The 20,636-nt window shown below is 31.4% G+C and overlaps 2 protein-coding genes and 1 pseudogene across 3 annotated transcripts; all 3 read left to right on the forward strand.

The window, feature by feature from the left end:
• The first annotated feature begins 5,160 nt into the window (after positions 1-5,160).
• On the forward strand, positions 5,161-12,984 carry LOC114418630 (LEAF RUST 10 DISEASE-RESISTANCE LOCUS RECEPTOR-LIKE PROTEIN KINASE-like 2.5). The gene is made up of 8 exons (XM_028384075.1): positions 5,161-5,292; positions 6,342-6,434; positions 7,659-7,778; positions 8,372-8,410; positions 8,862-8,933; positions 10,176-10,250; positions 10,677-10,712; positions 11,377-12,984. Exons 1-8 carry the CDS (start codon positions 5,193-5,195, stop codon positions 12,468-12,470), a joined length of 1,629 nt encoding a protein of 542 aa, XP_028239876.1. The 5' UTR covers positions 5,161-5,192; the 3' UTR covers positions 12,471-12,984.
• A 1,556-nt stretch (positions 12,985-14,540) lies between these two features.
• LOC114418634 lies at positions 14,541-18,862 on the forward strand. Of its 2 annotated transcripts, none has more exons than XM_028384082.1 (5): positions 14,541-14,705; positions 14,921-14,980; positions 16,031-16,165; positions 18,014-18,169; positions 18,605-18,862. In XM_028384082.1, the coding sequence occupies exons 1-5, from the start codon at positions 14,603-14,605 to the stop codon at positions 18,733-18,735; spliced, it is 585 nt and encodes a 194-aa protein (XP_028239883.1). In that variant the 5' UTR covers positions 14,541-14,602; the 3' UTR covers positions 18,736-18,862. The 2 variants fall into 2 exon arrangements, with proteins under 2 accessions (XP_028239883.1, XP_028239882.1); XM_028384081.1 differs by having other exon boundaries at positions 14,548-14,705; positions 14,921-15,037.
• A 123-nt stretch (positions 18,863-18,985) lies between these two features.
• On the forward strand, positions 18,986-20,358 carry LOC114419886 (annotated as a pseudogene).
• The last annotated feature ends 278 nt before the right edge of the window (positions 20,359-20,636 follow it).

Consider the following 20,636-nt stretch of genomic DNA (forward strand, 5'->3'; position numbering starts at 1 on the left):
AGAACTATGTGTCAAGCCAATGACGTTAAATGAGCGCTTACTGGGAGGCAACCCAACCTTTTTTAATTCTCTTTCATTGCATCTAGTCAGAGTTTGCTTGTTTGTGATTGTATAAGCCATTTATCAGCATGTTTTGCATTAACATAAGGGGTTGATTAAGCTTCTATGAAGTTGTGGATGAAAAATAACTTAGAAATTTTTTTTAGTCATCCACTCGCTAAGCGCATCCTACGTGCTAAGTGAATCTTTCTTCATGCGCTAAGCGAGCCATTGCTTATGCTAAGCGCACCAACCCGTGTTCATTGGCTGAAAGGGCCTTGCTAAGCGAGCCATGTGCGCTAAGCCCAAACATTTCTTTGGAATTTCATGTTTTGGACTCGAGTTAAGCGAGTCATCTCGCCAAGCGCACAACTTCATCTTGCTAAGTGCTCACATGCGTTAAGCACAATTCTCTCTTTGTTTGAACATATATGAGAATTTGGCCCAACGGGTCAGCCCGCTAAGCCCAAATATTTCTCTGGTTTGGAATTGCGCTAAGCGAGACACTCTCGCTAAGTGAGCCCATCTACTGCATCTGGAAGCAAGTTAATTCACTAAGCCGGCCCATGGCCCGCTAAGCGTGAGTTGCAGACCAATTAGAGTTGTAGAACTTGCTAAATGCAACTCTTCGCGCTAAGCCCAAATCTTTCTCTAGAAATTTCAATTTTTGCATTCGGCTAAGCGAGTATGCCCAGTAAGCGCATGAATCTGAAAACTCAACCGTCACCGAGTGCTCACTTAGCAAGTCCATGCGCTAAGCGAGGCATTCGAAACTGCCAAAAAAACAAAAGGCTTTACTGCCCTTGGGCAATTACTTTTTCTGCATTCCTTCATATTCCTTCACCTTCTCTCATTTCACTCTACATTGCACTTCCATTTTCTTTGTTTGCATCTCTGCTTCCATTTGCTTTCAACCTCAACAATCCAAGTAATTTTTCTCAACTTTGTTTTTATTTTCTTAGTTTTTGAGCTTTAGAATAGATAACTTAGTTTATTGTTCAAAGTTTTGATTTAGTTTACTGTTCAAAGTTTTTGAGCTTTAAAATAGATAACTTTAGAACAAATAATAAATTTAAAATAAAGATAGAAGATAAGGTAAAGGTTTAAAATAAAAGATAAAAGGTTTAAAGATAAAAATAGAAGATAAAGAAAAAAGATAAGATAAGAAAGATAAAAGATTAAGATAAAGATAAAAAAAAGATAAATTCAAGATATGATCATGTTGGGACCTGGCCTGCCTTGTTTGCCTAAGATGTATGAATTTATGATTTTTCTTTATCAATTTAGGTGATTTTATTCTACCCACATATGTTCATTTACTTGTCCCTGATTCCTCATGATGACAAACATATTTTATTTATCTATCTCCCAAATTCCTTTGCAAAGACTCAACAAATAAAATGCATGAAGTACAAATTTTAGATGTTTGCAAGAATGCATGAGCATAAAATAATCATTTTATGTCTAGTAATGACTTTCTTATGAAATCATTTCTTTTTGTTTTACTAGAAGTTATCATCTTCCGAGTGTCTAATCCATAAAACTAATGCATACATATTTTTAAATCTTATTTAGAAGTTACCATCTCCCGAGCGTCTAACCCCTAAAAGAATATAAAGATGAATAATGCAAGATAAGAGCAAAAAATATAATAGAATAGAAAACACCTGGTATTGCATTGATAAATAGTGAAGAGTACATCATACATCGTTTTGGCTTTTAGGCCTGCTAGTCCCTAACTAGGGGTTTAGCCACTCATGGCGGGGTGAAAAAAAGAAAGGGAGTAAATGAAACCCCTACCAGAGGGGGTTCTGTGTTGTGGTTGTTGTGTTTATGCTTGGCTTGACTCCCTTTTTATATTTGTTGTAATGGACTTGGGCTTGATGCTAAAAATCTTACTTTTTGATATTTTCTCGATTTTTTTCTGTTTTAATCTATCCTTTTCATATTTGCAAGCCATAAATAATAAAAATATCAATTCCTACCATTTAAGCCAAAAATAATTGTTAAATAAATATTTTTAAAGATATTTCAATATATTTTTATAATAAAAAATAGCTCATATTTAGCCGTTATCAGACACCTAGGAGTACATGATAAGACAAAACACACACTAGTAAGTCAGGTCACTTTTACTAGGTAAAATCATAGGGAGACCAATCAGGTTCATGCTGGTTTGCGAGAATGTTCCAACCATGTGAGATCGGCACATACTTAAAGGAGCACTCAAACCGGGTGTATTTACCCCGAAGACCTAAACTCCGAAGAGTCCGTCAGAGCCTCTCCCTCTTAATTCAAGTCCAACCCAGAAAATATTTTAGCACATAAACTCTATCTATGAATTGTACAAAACACGCGACTCTTCAATTGTTTTCAAAATAATTTTATCTTACCGCGCTTGTGATTAAACTCGTCCGGTCCCCACAATGATTCCTATTACAATACTCATTGCATATTAACTTGTCGCCCTTAAAGGGTCTTATACTCGTGTGATTATATGATTTGTAGCTCACAACTCAATGCATACATATATTACAAGTTAATACATACTCAATTTACCTCAGCCTCAATCACAATGTTATAATCCCAAAGTAGCATGTTATCACACCTCATGAATCATATACACTTCACTTATGAACTATGCAATACACACAACTACTCAATTATTTTTAAAATCATTTTACCTCGTCAAGCCACAAAGTAATTCAACTCGTCGGGTTTCTATAGTGGATTCCATCACAATACTCATCGCGCAAAAACTCATTGCCCTTAAAGGGTCTTACAATTGTGTTATAGAGTTCATAACTCATAACTCAATACATATAACATCTCAATACACATGTATATCACCATTCATCACAAGTTCAATTTGTCACTTACTCACAATTTGAATCATCATTCCATAATCTTAATATAAAAAGTTATACAAAAACGTTTTTCACAACATGGAGAGTAAAACCCCTCAAATAATTTCTCACTATCATATTAAAATAAATGAATCAAAATCATAGGTCAAAAATATGAAACAACAAGAACATTCAATTTTATGAACCGATTCGCATCAGGACATCAATTGGTCCGTCAAACAAAAAAATATTGTATTTATAATTGTAAAAGAAAATTATAATTCAATAAACATCCTAAAATAAGCCTCAATTTAATCCTCTAAGGATCCCTATTCATGTTCATCCTAACCCCAATTGCAATGAATTCATCCCTTACCTGTAAAACAACTCATGTGTGCAATTCGACAGTGATAGTAGTGTCTCTAATAGTTCCCTAAGATTCCTCAAGCTTTTTCCTAGCCTCCATTTCGCTGTCAACGTGCGAAACTAATTTATCTCTGCAGAAACATTATTTCACAAATCTCAACGGTGAGACTGTGCGAAAATGAGTTGCAAATGTGATGTTCAAAATTCACAATGATCCAACGATTAAGGAGTTTGGGATCATAGTTTTATTGGTACAAATTTGAGTGTATGCGGGAAAAGAGAAAACTCAGTGTGAGGGAAATTTCTTCCACCATAAACATTATCTTGAAAATTCCAACAATGGATGTGTGCGAAAATAAGTTTTGAACCTCATGTTCAAATTTCACGACAGTCTAACAGTTAACGAGTCTTAGATCGTCATTTTACTTAGACATATTTAAGTGTATGCGGGAAAAAGAGAGGATTTTGAGAGAGAAAGAAAGAAAAACAAAATTTGTGAGGAAGAGAAAGCATATAAATGTATCGTCAATCTGAAACATGACTTCTTTATTTATAGCTAGAGTACTCTCAGCTTATTTTATATTTACTCTATTTATTTTATAAAAAAGAATTGTATTTTATTTTCTATCAAATGAATAAATAAATTTTTTTTTTATATTTTCTTTCAAACTATTATTTTAATTAATAAATTTAATTCTTCCTATTTATTTAATTAGAAAAACATAATCATTTTTCTAAAATTCTATTTATTTTAAAATAAAAATTATTTTTAATTTATTTTACGAAAAATAAAATGTTATAAAGAACCTATTAATTAATTTGCTTATTGACACCACCAAAGATAGACCTTGGATATGAGCTATCAAGAAGAAACCACCTGATTAAGAGTTGAAAAAATGTGTAGTCAATGACTAATAACTCAAGTTTTTCTCTTAGAGCATCTTCAATAGATGTAATTTAAGTAATTTTTTTAATACTTTTATCTTATTTAATTGATCCCTTTAATGTCACATCATAGTTAAAACGTTCATATATATTTTGTTTTAATGATATAGTTTTAAGTAAAACGTACTCTTAAATTATTTTCTTAAATAATAAGAAAATATTTTTTATTCATAAGCAATTGTTGCTTATATAAGCAAACAGTGCTTAATTTTAAGGAATTCAATATAACACATAGATTACCTCTGATGGTAAAAAAAAAAAAATGGATGTCTAAAAATAAACAACTTGATAAAGAATGTTGAAGATGTTCCAAGTCAGGTCAACAAACGTAACTATGACTCAATTTTTTATTAATTCATATTTATCAAGCAACAGGTTTGATAAATTTTAAGTAGGAGAAACTTAGGAGATTCAGATAAATTTAGTCCACAACATTTTGAGAGGGAGGAGGATGATGGCATCCGCAAATGGTGGAATTGAGCTTTAGAGCAGACAACTGAGGATGATGAGGCCGAAATTCAAGGAGGCAACAATGCATGGCACCAATCAATACTCTAATGTAGTAGAGATGAAGCTAATTACCATAAAGACACGATTATGTGGAATTTGCTCAATCAGATAAAAGAGGGGAGGAAGCAATTAATGGACCGGTTATTGTGCCATTAATTACTCTGCAAGCAATAAACCAATGTGAATGAGTAGTAACAATGAATTGAATGCAACAAAAAAGAAAGAAAAAACTGATGATACAGTCTGTACGCAAGTCAACACCCGAGACTTATACGGACCATCAGAGGACGACAAAGTTTAAGTTAGACTTATCATTATAACCTAAAATAAAAACAAAATAAGTAAGCACTATAATGAAAAAATAATTATAATTTTATATGATTTTTTTATTTATTTCTTTTTACAATTTATATATATATATGATTTCCTGCGACACTTAGCTCAACTTTATCATTTTGTATGCGTTGAAACTCGTCGTCTTTCCACATGTTCCGCACTCTCCTTCTCTTCCTCTTCTGCCCAACGGCCACACTTCTTCTTGCAAGTAGCAGTGATGTCAATTTAAACATTTCATCTGTGTTTAAGGGTATGTATTCCTTTGTAATAACATATAATTTAACTTCTTTAAATAAACTTCTCGAGAAGAAAATAAGAAATAAACAAATGAAATGAAATTCTTGCATATAAATCATAGTTAATATGAGAGCAAGCTTCTGCATATTAACTTATACATAAGTTAATGCTAATTTATGAGAAAAATATATTTTTTCTCTTCTCTCAGTGTTTATAGAAAAGTTTATCTAACTTAACATATACATGCATGCAACCACATATCAGCAGGAATTGTACATTCGCTGAGTTGAGTTTTTCTTTTTTAACATTTGGTTTTCTCATAGTTAAGCTTTATATATATATGGGCCCTAAGGCCCTCGTAACACTCAAACTGGAGCAAGACAAGAGAAAAAATTGTCGACAAAGAGAGTAAGGGGCGCCCCACTAAACTCGATTATGTCTTCATGGCGAACAATGATAGGAAAAGTACGTTATTTTGTAGGATTTTAATTTGCTTGATTCTAAATACCCACATTTAATGTTTATTGTTTGAGAAAATATTATATGAATTTGTTATTTAATCTGTGTTTGTAATAAGTTGTTAATTTTTTTTAATAAATATCTTATTATATCAATCATAATTTTTTATTAGATATCCATATAATTTATTTTTATTACAATGATAATAAATAAAAATTAAGCATGTTTAAGTGTAATATACTTTAGGAGAAGAAATATACTTTACTATTTAAATAATAATGTTGAAAGAAATAAAAAAAAATGAGATGTTTAATATAAAACAAGAATAAATCTTAAAATTTTCACTCTCATAAAAATATTTAGATTTAAAGTTTAAAAAAGCATGTAGTGTCCATGTAACATATTTTACACTATTAAATAATTATACATTATTTTTTAAATACTTTTAATGTAATTATTTTAAAATTCAACAAATTATCATACAAAACAATTAGTAATTAGATAATAATATAAATATATTTACACTACTATCATCATATATTATTTATTCTTAAATTCAATATATATAAAAATTGATTGTTAACCCAAAAAAATTGTAAACAGATTGCAATAGTAGCTATGACACACGCTTAACGGCAAGTAATAGCGGTGATTCTCCTAACGTGCTACGATCACTGGAGGAAACTAATGCAACAGGTGTGGATTTTTCTTTCTTCTAAGAATAAATGGTCAATTTGGTTCATGTAGTTTACATTTATTGACAATTTTATCTCTGTATTATAAAAATTATTTATTTAACCTACAAATATCAAATCAAATATCATGACAATTTAATACAGCTGTTAAGATCTTTCCATCTCCCTTAACACACATAGCCTACACGACTCACACTCATCCACATGACAAAGCAAGTGTGCAGAATAGCTTTTCTCGTCATTGTAGACTAAATTGTTACTTTTTTTTTAATGTATTGATTTTTAAAGTAATAAACATAATGGCTATACACAAATGAACTTTTCTTCTAAACAATTTTCACCAAAACATATATATTTATGGACAAATCAATCTCTAACAAATATTACTAACTGTAAACTAATCCTAAAATAAGTGATAACATGCACTCACTAGCATAATCATCTATAAAATAAGATAAAATGCACGTAGTCCACAAAGTTAAAACAAGCATTCATAGAACATAAAATTGTTCTTCATTACACATAACATACCCAAGTTCCCAATGTCACATAACATAAACTATTGTTCTTGCCACGTTGCTTTAGTTGTGTTGCTTCTGGCCGCATTCTCGCAAGTGGCCACTAGACAAAAGCTCAATCAACTGAGAAGGATGCGCGTCACATTCATGTTCTGGGTCTTGGGTAGTGGGGATGACATCACGTTTTGATCACATGACATACCTCCACGTTCTCACAAGTGGCTACCGGAGGAAGCGCAACCGATGCTGGGAATTAATGGTATGCGTCACGACAACAAGGAGAAAGGAGTGGAGTATGGTTTGGTGGATGTGGTTGGCTTTTTGAAAAGAAAACTTCCAAGAAAGGACTTTTGTAGTGTTTTAAACTTTTTAATTTTAATGACAATTTAGTCTATGCGTATTATACACTTACTTCTACATAGACCAATTTGAATCACGTAGGCTATGACCATTAATGGAGACAGAAAGATTTTAATGGTTGGAAAAAATTATCGTGGCATTTGACATTTGTAGATTAACTAGGTAATTCTTATAGTACTAGGATGAAATTGTCAACAAGTATAAACTATATGACTAAATTGGCCATGTATCCTTCTAAATTTGGGTAAGTTTTCTTGAATCATGAATCCTTGTGAATGAAAAAAAATAATTAAAAAAGTAAACATGACTTAAAAATTATAATTTACATCAATGTAATTCATTGTTAGAATTATCAATACTACCACCACCAACCAATGGACCACAACCACAAGCACAAGTACCGACAACTTTATCGCCTGGTCCTTTTTTGTCATCATCATCGATACCAACACCAGAACCAGTATCAGGTGAGTTTTATCATGCTTCAAGTATCTATTATTCTTTCTTCTAATTTAGATTAAGTTCTAATTTTGATGGCATTAGATATACTTTCAGAAGCCCAATATAGCATTCAATGTGGTAGCTAGATAAAAGAGCAACTACATTTCCCAGACGGTGTTTGATTTGTCTGTACTTAATTAATATGATATATATATATCTTGGTAGAAGAAATTTTAAACTTGAAAATGACATTTGAAGTTTTAGGGGTTCAAGTCTACTCATGATTCAATCTTTGACTCAATTATATTGGGTTGAGTTCCTAAAGTATAAAATATTTGAGTTGAATTTAATCTAATCCAATTAAAATTCGATCATAAATGAATTGGATAACAAGTTATGTTTTTTTAACCTAATCTAATCTATACCATATAATTAAATATATATATATATATATATATATATATATATATATATTTCTATATCTTGGAAGAAGAAATATTCATACATATATATTTTTACTTATAATTTTTCAATTAATGTACTTAAAATACTGAATTAGCATTTATCATAATTTTAAATGTAAAACTATATTATTTAAATCATTGTAATCCATTGTCAGAACCGCCACCATCACTAGAAGTACCATCATCAATACCAGGTCAGTTTTATCATGCTTCGACTGCATATTATTCTTTCTTCAAATCAAGATTAAGTTTTAGTAGTGATAACATTTGATATACTTTGGTTGGAAAGTTATCTTGTAGTCACTCCTTGCCTACTTTAAGTTGCGGAAGGAGGGTTTACAGATCCAAGTCTACTTATGATTCAATCTCTGACTCAATTATATTGGGTTGACTTCCAAAAGTATTTGAGTTGAATCCGATCTAATCCAATTAAGATTTGATCATAAATGACTTGAGTAATGGGTTATATTTTTGGAACCCAATTCAATCTATACCATATAATTAAATTTATTATATATATATATATATATATATATATATATATATATATATATATATATTTGTATATCTTGGTAGAAGAAATATTTGTACATATATATTTTTACTTAAAACTATACAATTTAAATCATCATAATCTATTGTTAGAATCGGCACCAACACCAGTAGAAGTACCATCATCATTACCACCATCATCAATACCACCAAAACCAGTACCAGGTGAGTTTTATCATGCTTCAACTACCTATTTTTCTTTCTTCAAATCTAGGTTAAGTTCTAATAGTGATAACATTTGATATACTTTGGTTGGAAAGCTATCTTGCGGTCACTCCTTGCCCACTTTAAACCGTGGAAGGAGTGTTCACGGGTCCAAGTCTACTCATGAGTCAATCTCTTACTTAATTATATTGGATTGAGTTCCTGAAGTATTTGAATTGAATCTGATATAATCCAATTAAGATTCAATCATAAATTACTTGGGTAACGGGTTATGTTTTTTGAACCCGATCCAATCTATACCATATAATTAAATTTATTATTACATAAATTAATTATTAAATACAAAATACATTATTAATTTTTAGCTCACACGGACTATTAAATTAAATCACCTATGATTTTTCTTTTTCAAGTTGTTTTTATCTTTGTCTTGATTTTGTTTATGTTTTCGCATGCTAATATTATACTTTATTTCTATCTAAAATAAAAATATCATATTAACATTGAAATCATTAATTATATTAGTCAAATATTGCGACAATTTGTTTTTTTTTAGTGAATTTAATCATATTAACAAAACCAAATTCTAAAAAACATTTTTTAAATATTCCAACATGATGAGGTTGGTTTGAGTTGCGTATGTAAAAAAGATTGCAAAAATCCAATCCAACTCAATCTATACAAATTTTGATCGGGTTGAATAATGGATTTAGTCAAACTCTACTCAATCCGACTCATGAACACTCTTAAGTTGTGGCGGTAGCCATGGGTGAAAGGAAGGGCCAGCCCTAGCCAACCTTAAGTTGTGGCAAGTAGCCATGGGTAGGTGTGATTGAGATTCTATATTTATTAGTAATATGACTAAATTGGATATAGAGGGATAATCCTTCTTTTATAAGTTGATTTTGTAAGATTGAATTAGGTTTATAAACTTATTTTCTGATATGATTAGAGCTTATATTTTAAATCTATTTGGTGAACCGTATGCATTTGCCACACTCCTGGAAGGAATGAGCATTGGCGGGCCATTGGTAAGGCCATAAACCAACTTTCTAAAATACTTTCAAAAGCCAAATAACTTACATTCAATATGGTAGGTAAAAGAGCAACTACATTTCCTAGACGTGTTTGATTTGCCGGTACAAAAATGATATTTTGTAAATATATTTATCTGTATATCTTCAAAAATTGTTAGTAGGAAAAAAAATACATCAGCAGTGATATCGATTCTTTGTAATCCAGTTTCATTACAACCACCAGGACAATCGCCAAGTCATTCTTTGCCACCATCAATACCATCAACGATACCTGTATCAGGTCAGTTTTATCATGCTTTAAGTATTTATTATTTTTTTCTAAAATTGATAACATACATTGGATATTCTTTCAGAAGCCAAATAACTTGCATTCACTTTGGTAGGTAAAAGAGCAACTACGTTTGATTAACCGGTACATGCATAATGCTATTTGGTTAAAATTAACTTAAATGACTCCCTTTGATCTAGTTCTTTAGCTATTTTCAAATAAAGTTTTATGATATGGAAGACCAAAATGTGGAATAAGCTATGACAATCGAAATGCGATCATGTATGCATTATTTCCCATATTCCCCTCTAAATGTCAAATGATTTATATATATCAAATAGGATATTTTCCTCTAACTTAAATGACGTTCCTAGAAGACTTTAGTCATGATAGTTTAATGATCGACTCCCTCTTTGCACTTGCTACTTCTTTATGCAGGTAACCACAAATTTCGAAAAAGGAATGTCATTATAGGTAATCAATTATTCTCTTATATTTCCTATTTCACTATTTTTTGAATTACATTTATGAACCTAGGTCATACTTCTCGAAGACGAATCAATTATATGCTAATCTTATTTAAAAGGAATGAAAAAAAAAATGGGTTTGTATTGAGAGCAAAATAGAAACAGACTTTAAAAGACTTTAAACATGTCTCATTTTGACAATCCATATATGATAATTTTTCCTAGAAAATTGTGGAACAACATAGACAACATTACTCCCTGAACACTGTACTGATATCACTGTTAAAAGAAGAAATCCTATACTATAAAACCATAACACAGAACCATAGATAAGAAAAACATGAAAAGGAAGAATGGAGAATAGAAACAAAGTGATTTTTTTTGTTGCATAGCCATACAGTTCTAAATAATTTCCATTCATATTATGTGAAATACATGCCAAATGAATATCAATCATCATATCCATACATTTTCAGTAAAAGGACATGTACCCACTTTCATTAGCCATACAAATTTTCCCAAAATCAAACCAAACCCATACCTACTTAACATAACATCACCACCGAATAAGCAAACCTATTACAACAGCAAAGAAGCATTTTAGAAAGTTTTACAGGTCATTTATTTAACAGTTTCTTAACTCTTAAGCATCGTAATATATTTGTTAACAGGTGTTGCAAGTGCAGTAGTGGGAGGATTCATGATATGCATCATAGTATATTGTTTTAGATATAGGTCATTAACCGGACTATTCAAATTTTGTTTGACCACAAAGAGCAAACTAGATATTGAAGCATTCTTAAAAATTCATGTTGTATCATTGCAAAGATACAAATTTTCAGAAGTCAAGAAGATGACCAATTCCTTCAAAGTTAAACTTGGTCAAGGTGGTTTTGGTGCAGTATACCAAGGAAAGCTACACACTGGTTGCCCTGTGGCTGTAAAATTATTGAATGCATCCAAAGGAAATGGTGAAGATTTTATCAATGAGGTTTCTAGCATTAGTAAAACGTCTCACATTAATATTGTCACACTTCTGGGATTTTGTTTGAAAGGCCGCAAGAAAGCTCTCATCTATGAGTTTATGGCCAATGGTTCGTTGGACAAGTTTATCTACAACAGAGGGCCAGAAACCATTGCATCTTTGAGATGGCAGAATTTGTATCAAATCTCAATAGGGATAGCGCGAGGATTGGAGTACTTGCATAGGGGATGCAACACTCGAATTCTACATTTTGACATAAAACCACATAATATTCTTTTGGATGAGAATTTTTGCCCCAAGATATCAGATTTTGGGCTAGCAAAGCTCTGTCCCAGAAAAGACAGCATTATATCTATGTCAGATACTAGAGGGACACTGGGGTATGTAGCTCCAGAAATGTGCAATAGACATTTTGGTGGTGTTTCGCACAAATCTGATGTTTATAGCTATGGGATGCTGCTGCTAGAAATGGTAGGAGGGAGGAAGAATATTAATGCTGAAGCTAGTCATACAAGTGAGATATACTTCCCGCATTTGGTATACGGGAGACTTGAGTTGGACAATGATGTAAGGCCAGATGAGCTAATGACCGCAGAAGAAAATGAGATTGCAAAGAGAATGACCATAGTGGGTTTATGGTGCATTCAAACATTTCCAAATGATAGACCAACTATGAGTAGAGTGGTAGATATGTTGGAAGGCAACATGGATTCCTTGGAAATGCCACCAAAACCTTTGCTTTCTTCTCCTACTAGATCAGAAACAGAATCTTCCTCTTGAAATTATTTTCATTGCATTTTGGTAATATCTTTCAACTTATATTGTGAAACGGATCTCTCAACATATTTCTTCAGTACTTCTCAATCGTTCTGAAAAGCAAATGGACCTCATATGTGTGTTAAATTGTCAATTAATACATTGCTTTCAAAAGCTTTTGACCAATTTTGTATGATAACTTTCTTGTAACAAGCTAAATTTTAGTGGATGACTCTGATAAAATAGTTTAACTCAAGACAAATGGCAGACATAGCTGAAAAGTGATACCGATCATGTAGATTGAGAATGATGGCTCTGAACCGAATAGTAGGATCTATGGTGCGAGAAGGAGGAAAAGACTAGGGAAATGCTGAGAACTATTTCCCTCTGGAAGATCTCCTTCCTGAATTTCTTCTCTTTTCCCCTCTTATGAATGTTGATTTTCCCCTATGCATTTGTTCTTTCCTTTCATAATAGCTTTCTCCTGTGTGTATTTTATAATATACATGAATGAGAATGAAGTTTTTGCATTGATCTATTAAAATCTTACTGTCATTTTCAGTGACCACCATTATGCTTTGATTTATTAAGTCATATGAAGTATAATTTTGGATGAGAATAATTTATGTCTCTAGCAAGTACTACATTGGCAATAAAATAAAATAAAAAGAGTATATACTACTATATACGAATAAATAACGGATTGATGGATCAAATTGGGCTTATTACTGAAGATGCTAGGCTTATCTGCTAAGTGGGAAAGAGGGACAAGGTTTATCCCATGTGGAAACAACAATCTGCCTTTACTTATGCAGTGTTGCTTTGCTTTATAAAATTCAGCAATCACGAAACAACATGATGTGTCGTAACACCACTTCTGTAGTGTGATCCAACTATCTAGTTTTAGTCTCTTTTTTTTTTTTTTCCATTTTTGAGTTTTATTAATTTAGGATTTACAAAGCCTTTTCTCATTTTGTATAGATATATCATAAAATTGTATATACAAATATCAGAAAGTTAGGAAAAGAAAAAGATACTTATTCTCTAAAATAAACTAATTGAACCCCCTAATCTCCATTTGCACGGTGTAATAACAAGGAAAGAGAAAGGCATGGAGTCTAGGTCACGTGTCTTTCTCTCACCTTGTTGCAGCCTTGAGTCTAGAGATGAACCATGTCCAACCCTGATAATTTTGGTTCCATGCATGATTAATAAAAGATTTGTCAAGGAGCCATGAATTTCAATCAAAATATTGCTTCTAACAGGAGAAAGGTGTAGATGATACAATGAAGGAAAAAAGAAAATTTTACTCACACTTACTGACATAGAGCATTAGAGAAAGATAATTTGGTCTGTTAAGAAGATATATATTTTCAATCTGCACGAGACAACTTTGTTAATGTTGGCATATATGATAAAATATTAAATATGATAATTAAAATAATTCATATTACTAACAAAAATATTTCTAACCAAAATTTACTCAACAACTCGATTAGAGATTTCAGGGTCAATTATGTTGACTTGACCTTTCCTGGAAAATAGCTAGAGTGTGGTCCCACACTTTGGCATGTTTACAGCTGGAGAGAAAATTCTGCTTCCTTTCAATTTGATCATTCAAACGTTAAAAAGTATATTTAGACCTTATTGGGTCTGAAAAGTATATGTAACCAACAAACCACGCGTTATAACATAGAAGACGACTAGACTTGTCGTTGTAACGTAAAATAATAACAAAGATGATTCAAGTAAAATTTTGTTGTAAGGAATAGTAATTAGAGTCTCTTGCATTTAGGAATAAGTTAATTTTTTTAATATTATCAATTTTCTGTCATAGAGATTAACAAGATTAAGTTTTTTAGACAAACGCACCTCTTATATTTGTTTTAGCAGCTTGTTATAGATTTTATTGTATTAGGGAGACTTTTGATTTTCTCTGGCCTCGGGATATAAACAAAACGAAATACTAATATATTTTATTAAGATTTATTACATTTTATCTTATTTAAAAAATATAAATAATAATTATAATTTTTGTGGTTTTAATTATTTCATTCGACAACCTATGCTATATGCTCCATCTACTATGATTCCCTTTGACACTTGGCTCATATAATTTACCATTTCAGATACATTGAAACTGGTCGTCTTTCCAAATGTTCCGCAGTCTCCCTCTCTTCTTCCTCTTCTCTGTAACTGCAACGCTTCTTCTTCCAAGTAGAAGTGATGTCAACTTTAACACTTCGTCTGTGCTTGAGGGTACGTGTATGAATTCCTTTGCAATAATAAGCTCTTCTATTTAAATTGTATAGATGTATATATATGAAACAACACACACATATATTATAAGGAATTATATATACATGTGCAGTAGTGTTAATTTTTTTTTATACGTAATTAAGTTTTGGTTTTCCTTGATTCAGCTGGCTAGCCTTATAAAATATAAATACTTATTGAATGGTTTCTGGTTGCAGGTAAAAATCACTCAAACAGGGGCTCAGCAACGGCAACACTTAAAATTGTCAACAAACGCAGTAAGGGGCGCCACTTTAAAGTCGATTATGTTTTCATGGCATGCGATGATAGGAAAAGTACGTTATAGTGTGAAATTTTAATTTCTTTTAACTTTTTTTTTATCAGTAGCAAACAAGGAGATACTAAAAATTTTAAAATAACTCACCCACTTGCTCAATCAATTAAATTAAATTTCATTGGTTAATTTCTTCAACATTAACACACAACAGCCTTCACAAAGTTAGGGGGACCAAGATGAGAATTATTTATTTTAAATTTTGGTATAGTTATCATAATTTGATATCAATGATAAAATTATTAATTTTCATAATAATTTTTTTTTTAAATTATAAAAAATTATTTTAAAAGTCATATGTAAAGTGATTTTTAATAAGTTGACATTATAAAAATAATTATAAAATAGTATATGAAAATTAAAACTCTGAAAATAAACTAATCAACGCATGATTTTATTAAGAGAGACAAGCTTAATTTTGATAATTAAAGAAGACCATAATGTAATTTTAGCATCTTTGAGAGAAGGACTATATTTTACACTTTAAATATTAATTAGTATTTTAGCATGTGAAAAATACAAGATACATATTTATTTATATAACTAAAATATATAATAAATAAACACTTTTGAATATACAAATTATATTATAATTAAAAATTTTAATAAATGAATATTTTAAATATATTTTAGATTTATAATAAACAATGTATATGGTTATTTTTAATTATATATTGAAAATTATTTTTAAAAATATTGAAATTTAATTTAGAAATAAAGATAAAAGATAAGAAGTTAAAAAAAATACCTAAAACGCTCTAGTTATAAAAATAAATCTTAAAAAGCTCCCATAAAGAATAGTTTCTTAAAACATTCTTATTCAAGGTAAGATAGATATTCTAATGTGGATAGGATATTTGAAAGAAATTAAAAAAAATATTCGATATTAAATGTGAAAAAAGAAATATTTTTACACCATTGTCCATATATTACTTATTCTTAAATTTTGTTATAAAAGTTGGATGTTAACCAAAAAAAATTGGTAATTAAACAGATTGCAGCAGTAGCGTGATCACACGCTCACCGGGAAGTGATGGTGATTCTGGTAATGTGGCACGTGTAACTAACAGTGGTGTGAAACTATATGCAGTAAACAATAGTTACACTCGTACTAATAAGACCGTGAATGGTATGGATTCTTCCTTCTTCTAATTTGGATGATGAGGTTCTCCAAAATGTTAGCTTTTGATTTTCTTTGACAACCCGAATAACTTCTCTGAGAAATTCTTACATATGCACAACCTTTTATATAAAAAGTTTTACACGAGTTAATCAGAAAGTTTTTCATTGCTCCTAACCATCTTCTGATTCCCAATAAGCATCTTGAGCACACAAATCAGAAGATACTTTATATTTGTGTAAACAAAGGCATAAACTATCAAAGATCACTATTTATGTCAACTCCTCTTCTAGTGATAGTCCACCCTATTAGGCCCCCTATGTGGTCACAAAAGCTATTATATATGTTTATGCGATATTAAAATAACCATCATTGTGTTGCTTCTAGACGAAATGGTCATCCAGATTGGTCTCAAAATAGTTGAGTCAACTCATGAATTTTATTAAGGATCAAGTACGGGAGGAATTTATATATTAGCCACGTCTTGGAGACATTAATCCAATTCTCACACACCAATTTATCATGCCAAAAATCAATAATTATCCCATTTCCCACTTGCCACTCTAGCTTAGTTTTAATGAGGATACTTGCAAAAAAGAAAATGCCAACCCAAAAATTTATCTTAAGTTCACTGGTGTGAAAGAACAAACCCATTTTCCTAGGCATATAATTGTTTGGCTTGCTTGAACAAAACAGCTCTTTGGTTATACTAATTCTATATATCTGATTTAAAATCTACATATATAACAACATAATATGTTCAAATTTTATAATCTAAATTAGTATGTAGTTGATTGTAGAAAGCTTTAGTGTAATTCAAAGTAATAGGTTCGACATCTGAATCCTTAAAATGTCCCCTTCCCATCAAAAAAACAATATAAAAAATTATTCATTCAAGTTTTTGAGTCTTTCATATTAAATTGTCAAGGGGATTAAATTTTTCACAGTAAATTAATGCGTGTAAGATTCTAAATTTCTAATTAACTGATTAGCATTTAGCATAAAATTTTATTATTTTTAATTGAGCACTTGACATTTAAATAATTTATTAAACTCGCGAGTAACCTAGGATCTAATATCATTAAAATTAAATCCTACATTTCGCTTCTCATTATGTTATATATTTTGTAAATATAATTTTATATGTATATCTTCAAATATTAGTGGTATAATGACACAAGTAACTTGCTACGTGAAACCTTTAATCAAGGTTAGGGATTCAATCTTCAATTTGAGTAGAATGACAACCGGAGGTCTCACTTTATCCCAAGAAATGGGCCGATCCGGTGGAAGGAGATTACATCTCTCGGTTATACAAAAAAAATAGGTAAAATTGCATTTTGGTCTTTCAAATTGTCTCCAATTTTGATTTTGATTCCCCTCTAAAATTATTAACGAATTTTGTCCTCTTATTTTATCCAATCACCCAATTTTCGGCCTCCAATCTAAAATTGAACGTTGACTGTTATAAAGAAATGTTGATTGTCACGTGTCACCTTTTGAACGATGATTGTCACGTGTCATATTCTGATTAGATGTTGAATTCATGGAAGATGAAATACATTGTTGTTGTTATTGGCCAATCAGAACATGACACGTGATAGTCATCATCCAATAAGAACGTGACACGTGACCGTCAACATTCCTTTGTGACAGTCAACGTCCAATTCTGGATTTGGAACCAAGATTACGTGATTGAATAAAATAGGAGGACAAAATTCGTCAATAATTTTAAAGGAGAACCAAAATCGAAATTAAAGAAAAATTGAAGGACCAAAAATACAATTTTACCAAAAAAAAATTAGTTGTAGAAGAAAATTTACCCATGTATTACTAATTTTTTTATACAACCACCAGCAACAACACAGGCACAACAAGTAAAAATACTACCAAGATCAAGACGATCAACAACATTGCCACCATTATCGCCACCACCAACTTTTTTATCGCCAACTGGGTCACCAGCACAAGTACCAACATTTTCGTCACCATCAATACTAATACGAGTGTCTGGTCAGTTTTATCATTCTTCAAGTATTTATTATTCTTTCTCCTAATTTTGATTAAGTTCTCATAATGATAATATTGGATATACTTTTGAAAAGCCAAATAATTTACATCCACACTAGTAGGTAAAAGAACAACACCATTTCCTAGAGTACTGTCTAGACATGGTATTTGACCCGTACAAATTAAAATTCTATGTGGTTAAATGAATCCCTTTCATCTACTTCTTTAGTCGCAACTAAAATTTTATGATACAAGAGGCTGAAAGGTTGCAAGAGATATGATAAGTGAAATGAGATTATATAGGTAATATTTGTCGTTCCCCTTTCAATGTCAAGCAATTGCTACGATTAAGATTTTTTCTACCGATCTTTCCTTAAAGAATTAAGTCACTTTACTTTATCAACTCCTCTTTGCTCTCACTACTTACTGTCGTCGCAGGTAACCACCAATTTTGGAAAACGAAAGTCGTTATAGGTAAATTAAAGATCTATTATCCTTTCTATATTTCCTGTTTCACAATTTTGTGCTTTACATTTATATATGACAAATCTGTAATCCGTCTCCAATGAAAGAACAATTAGAGGCCATCTTAAACCATGTCTTGATCTGCTTTTGTTGATGAATCCAAAATAAAAACTTATATATATGTAAATAACCTCAAAATTCTTCGAAATAGAAAGTTATCCGTTGAGACCAGCCAACAGAGAATCAAAAGCTGTTTTGAAAGCCAAAAAAGAAAGTATTCTTAAAATTAAAGGTAAGCCAAAGTACGAGGGGTACCAGGTTTAGTCGTGTTGTACAACATGAGAAAGCGGTTGCATCATAATTTGTTGTTTTAGATACAAGTTATTAATCCAACCAATCAAACTTTGTTCGACCACAAAGAGTGATCAAGACATTGAAGCATTCTTAAAAAATAAAGGAGCTGTAGCACAAAAAAGATACAAATTTTCAGAAGTCAAGAAAATGACCAATTCCTTTAAAGTTAAACTGGGTCAAGGGGGTTTTGGTGCCGTATACAAAGGACAGCTACCCACTGGTTGTCCTGTGGCTGTAAAATTATTGAACTCATCCAAAGGAAATGGTGAAGAATTTACCAATGAGGTTGCTAGCATCAGTAGAACCTCTCATGTTAACATTGTGACCCTTGGATTTTGTTTGAAAGGCCGCAAAAAAGCTCTTATCTATGAGTTTATGGCCAATGGTTCGTTGGACAAGTTTATCTACAACAGAGGACCAGAAACCATTGCATCTTTGAGATGGCAGAATTTGTATCAAATCTCAATAGGGATAGCGCGAGGATTGGAGTACTTGCATAGGGGATGCAACACTCGAATTCTACATTTTGACATAAAACCACATAATATTCTTTTGGATGAGAATTTTTGCCCCAAGATATCAGATTTTGGGCTAGCAAAGCTCTGTCCCAGAAAAGAGAGCATTATTTCCATGTCAGATACTAGAGGGACACTGGGGTATGTAGCTCCAGAAATGTGGAATAGACATTTCGGTGGAGTTTCACATAAGTCTGATGTTTATAGCTATGGGATGATGTTGCTAGAAATGGTAGGAGGGAGGAAGAACATTGATGCTGAAGCCAGTCGCACAAGTGAGATATACTTCCCGCATTTGGCATACAAGAGGCTAGAGTTGGACAATGATTTAAGACCGATGAGGTTATGACCACAGAAGAAAATGAGATTGCAAAGAGAATGACCATAGTGGGTTTATGGTGCATTCAAACATTTCCAAATGATCGACCTATAATGAGTAGAGTGATAGAAATGTTGGAAGGCAGCATGAATTCCTTGGAAATGCCACCAAAACCTATGCTTTCTTCTCCTACTAGATCGGCAACAGAGTCTTCCTCTTGAAATTAGTTACATTGCATTTTGAGCAAATCTGAATGGATCACTGTACATATTTGTTTTGTACTTTTTAATCGTCCTGAAAATCAAATGGATCTCACATATGTGATAAATTGCCGCTACATTGATTGCAAAAATCAGACCAATTTCTTGTAACAAGCCAAATCAAAGTAGATAATACTGAAAATAGATTTACATTCTAGTCTTATTAGGATATCTAGTATTTTCCTCCAATATTCAAAAATTACAACTAGAACTAGAGGATTGTGCAGTCTAAACTTTTTTCTCGTTATTATTTCAATACAAATTATTATTTTCTGGTCATCGTTTAGTTATTTTCTAAATTCTTCAAATTTCGGACTACCAAGTCCTTTACTAAATATATGTTACCTGGTCTTCAGTTTTAATATACTTCCTTTACTTAATATTAGTTGAACGACATATGTTATGACCATCAGCATAATCAGTTTTGCAGTATCCAGCAACCTCACATGTCATGCCTTGTCTGTAAAATATCCCATAATCAATGGTGCTCGTGACATAGCTTAATTTTTGACGTATCGCTTTCAAATGTGACTTGTTCAACTAATATTGATTTGGTT

Source organism: Glycine soja, chromosome 7 (assembly GCF_004193775.1).
Source record: "Glycine soja cultivar W05 chromosome 7, ASM419377v2, whole genome shotgun sequence".
Taxonomy (NCBI): domain Eukaryota; kingdom Viridiplantae; phylum Streptophyta; class Magnoliopsida; order Fabales; family Fabaceae; genus Glycine; species Glycine soja.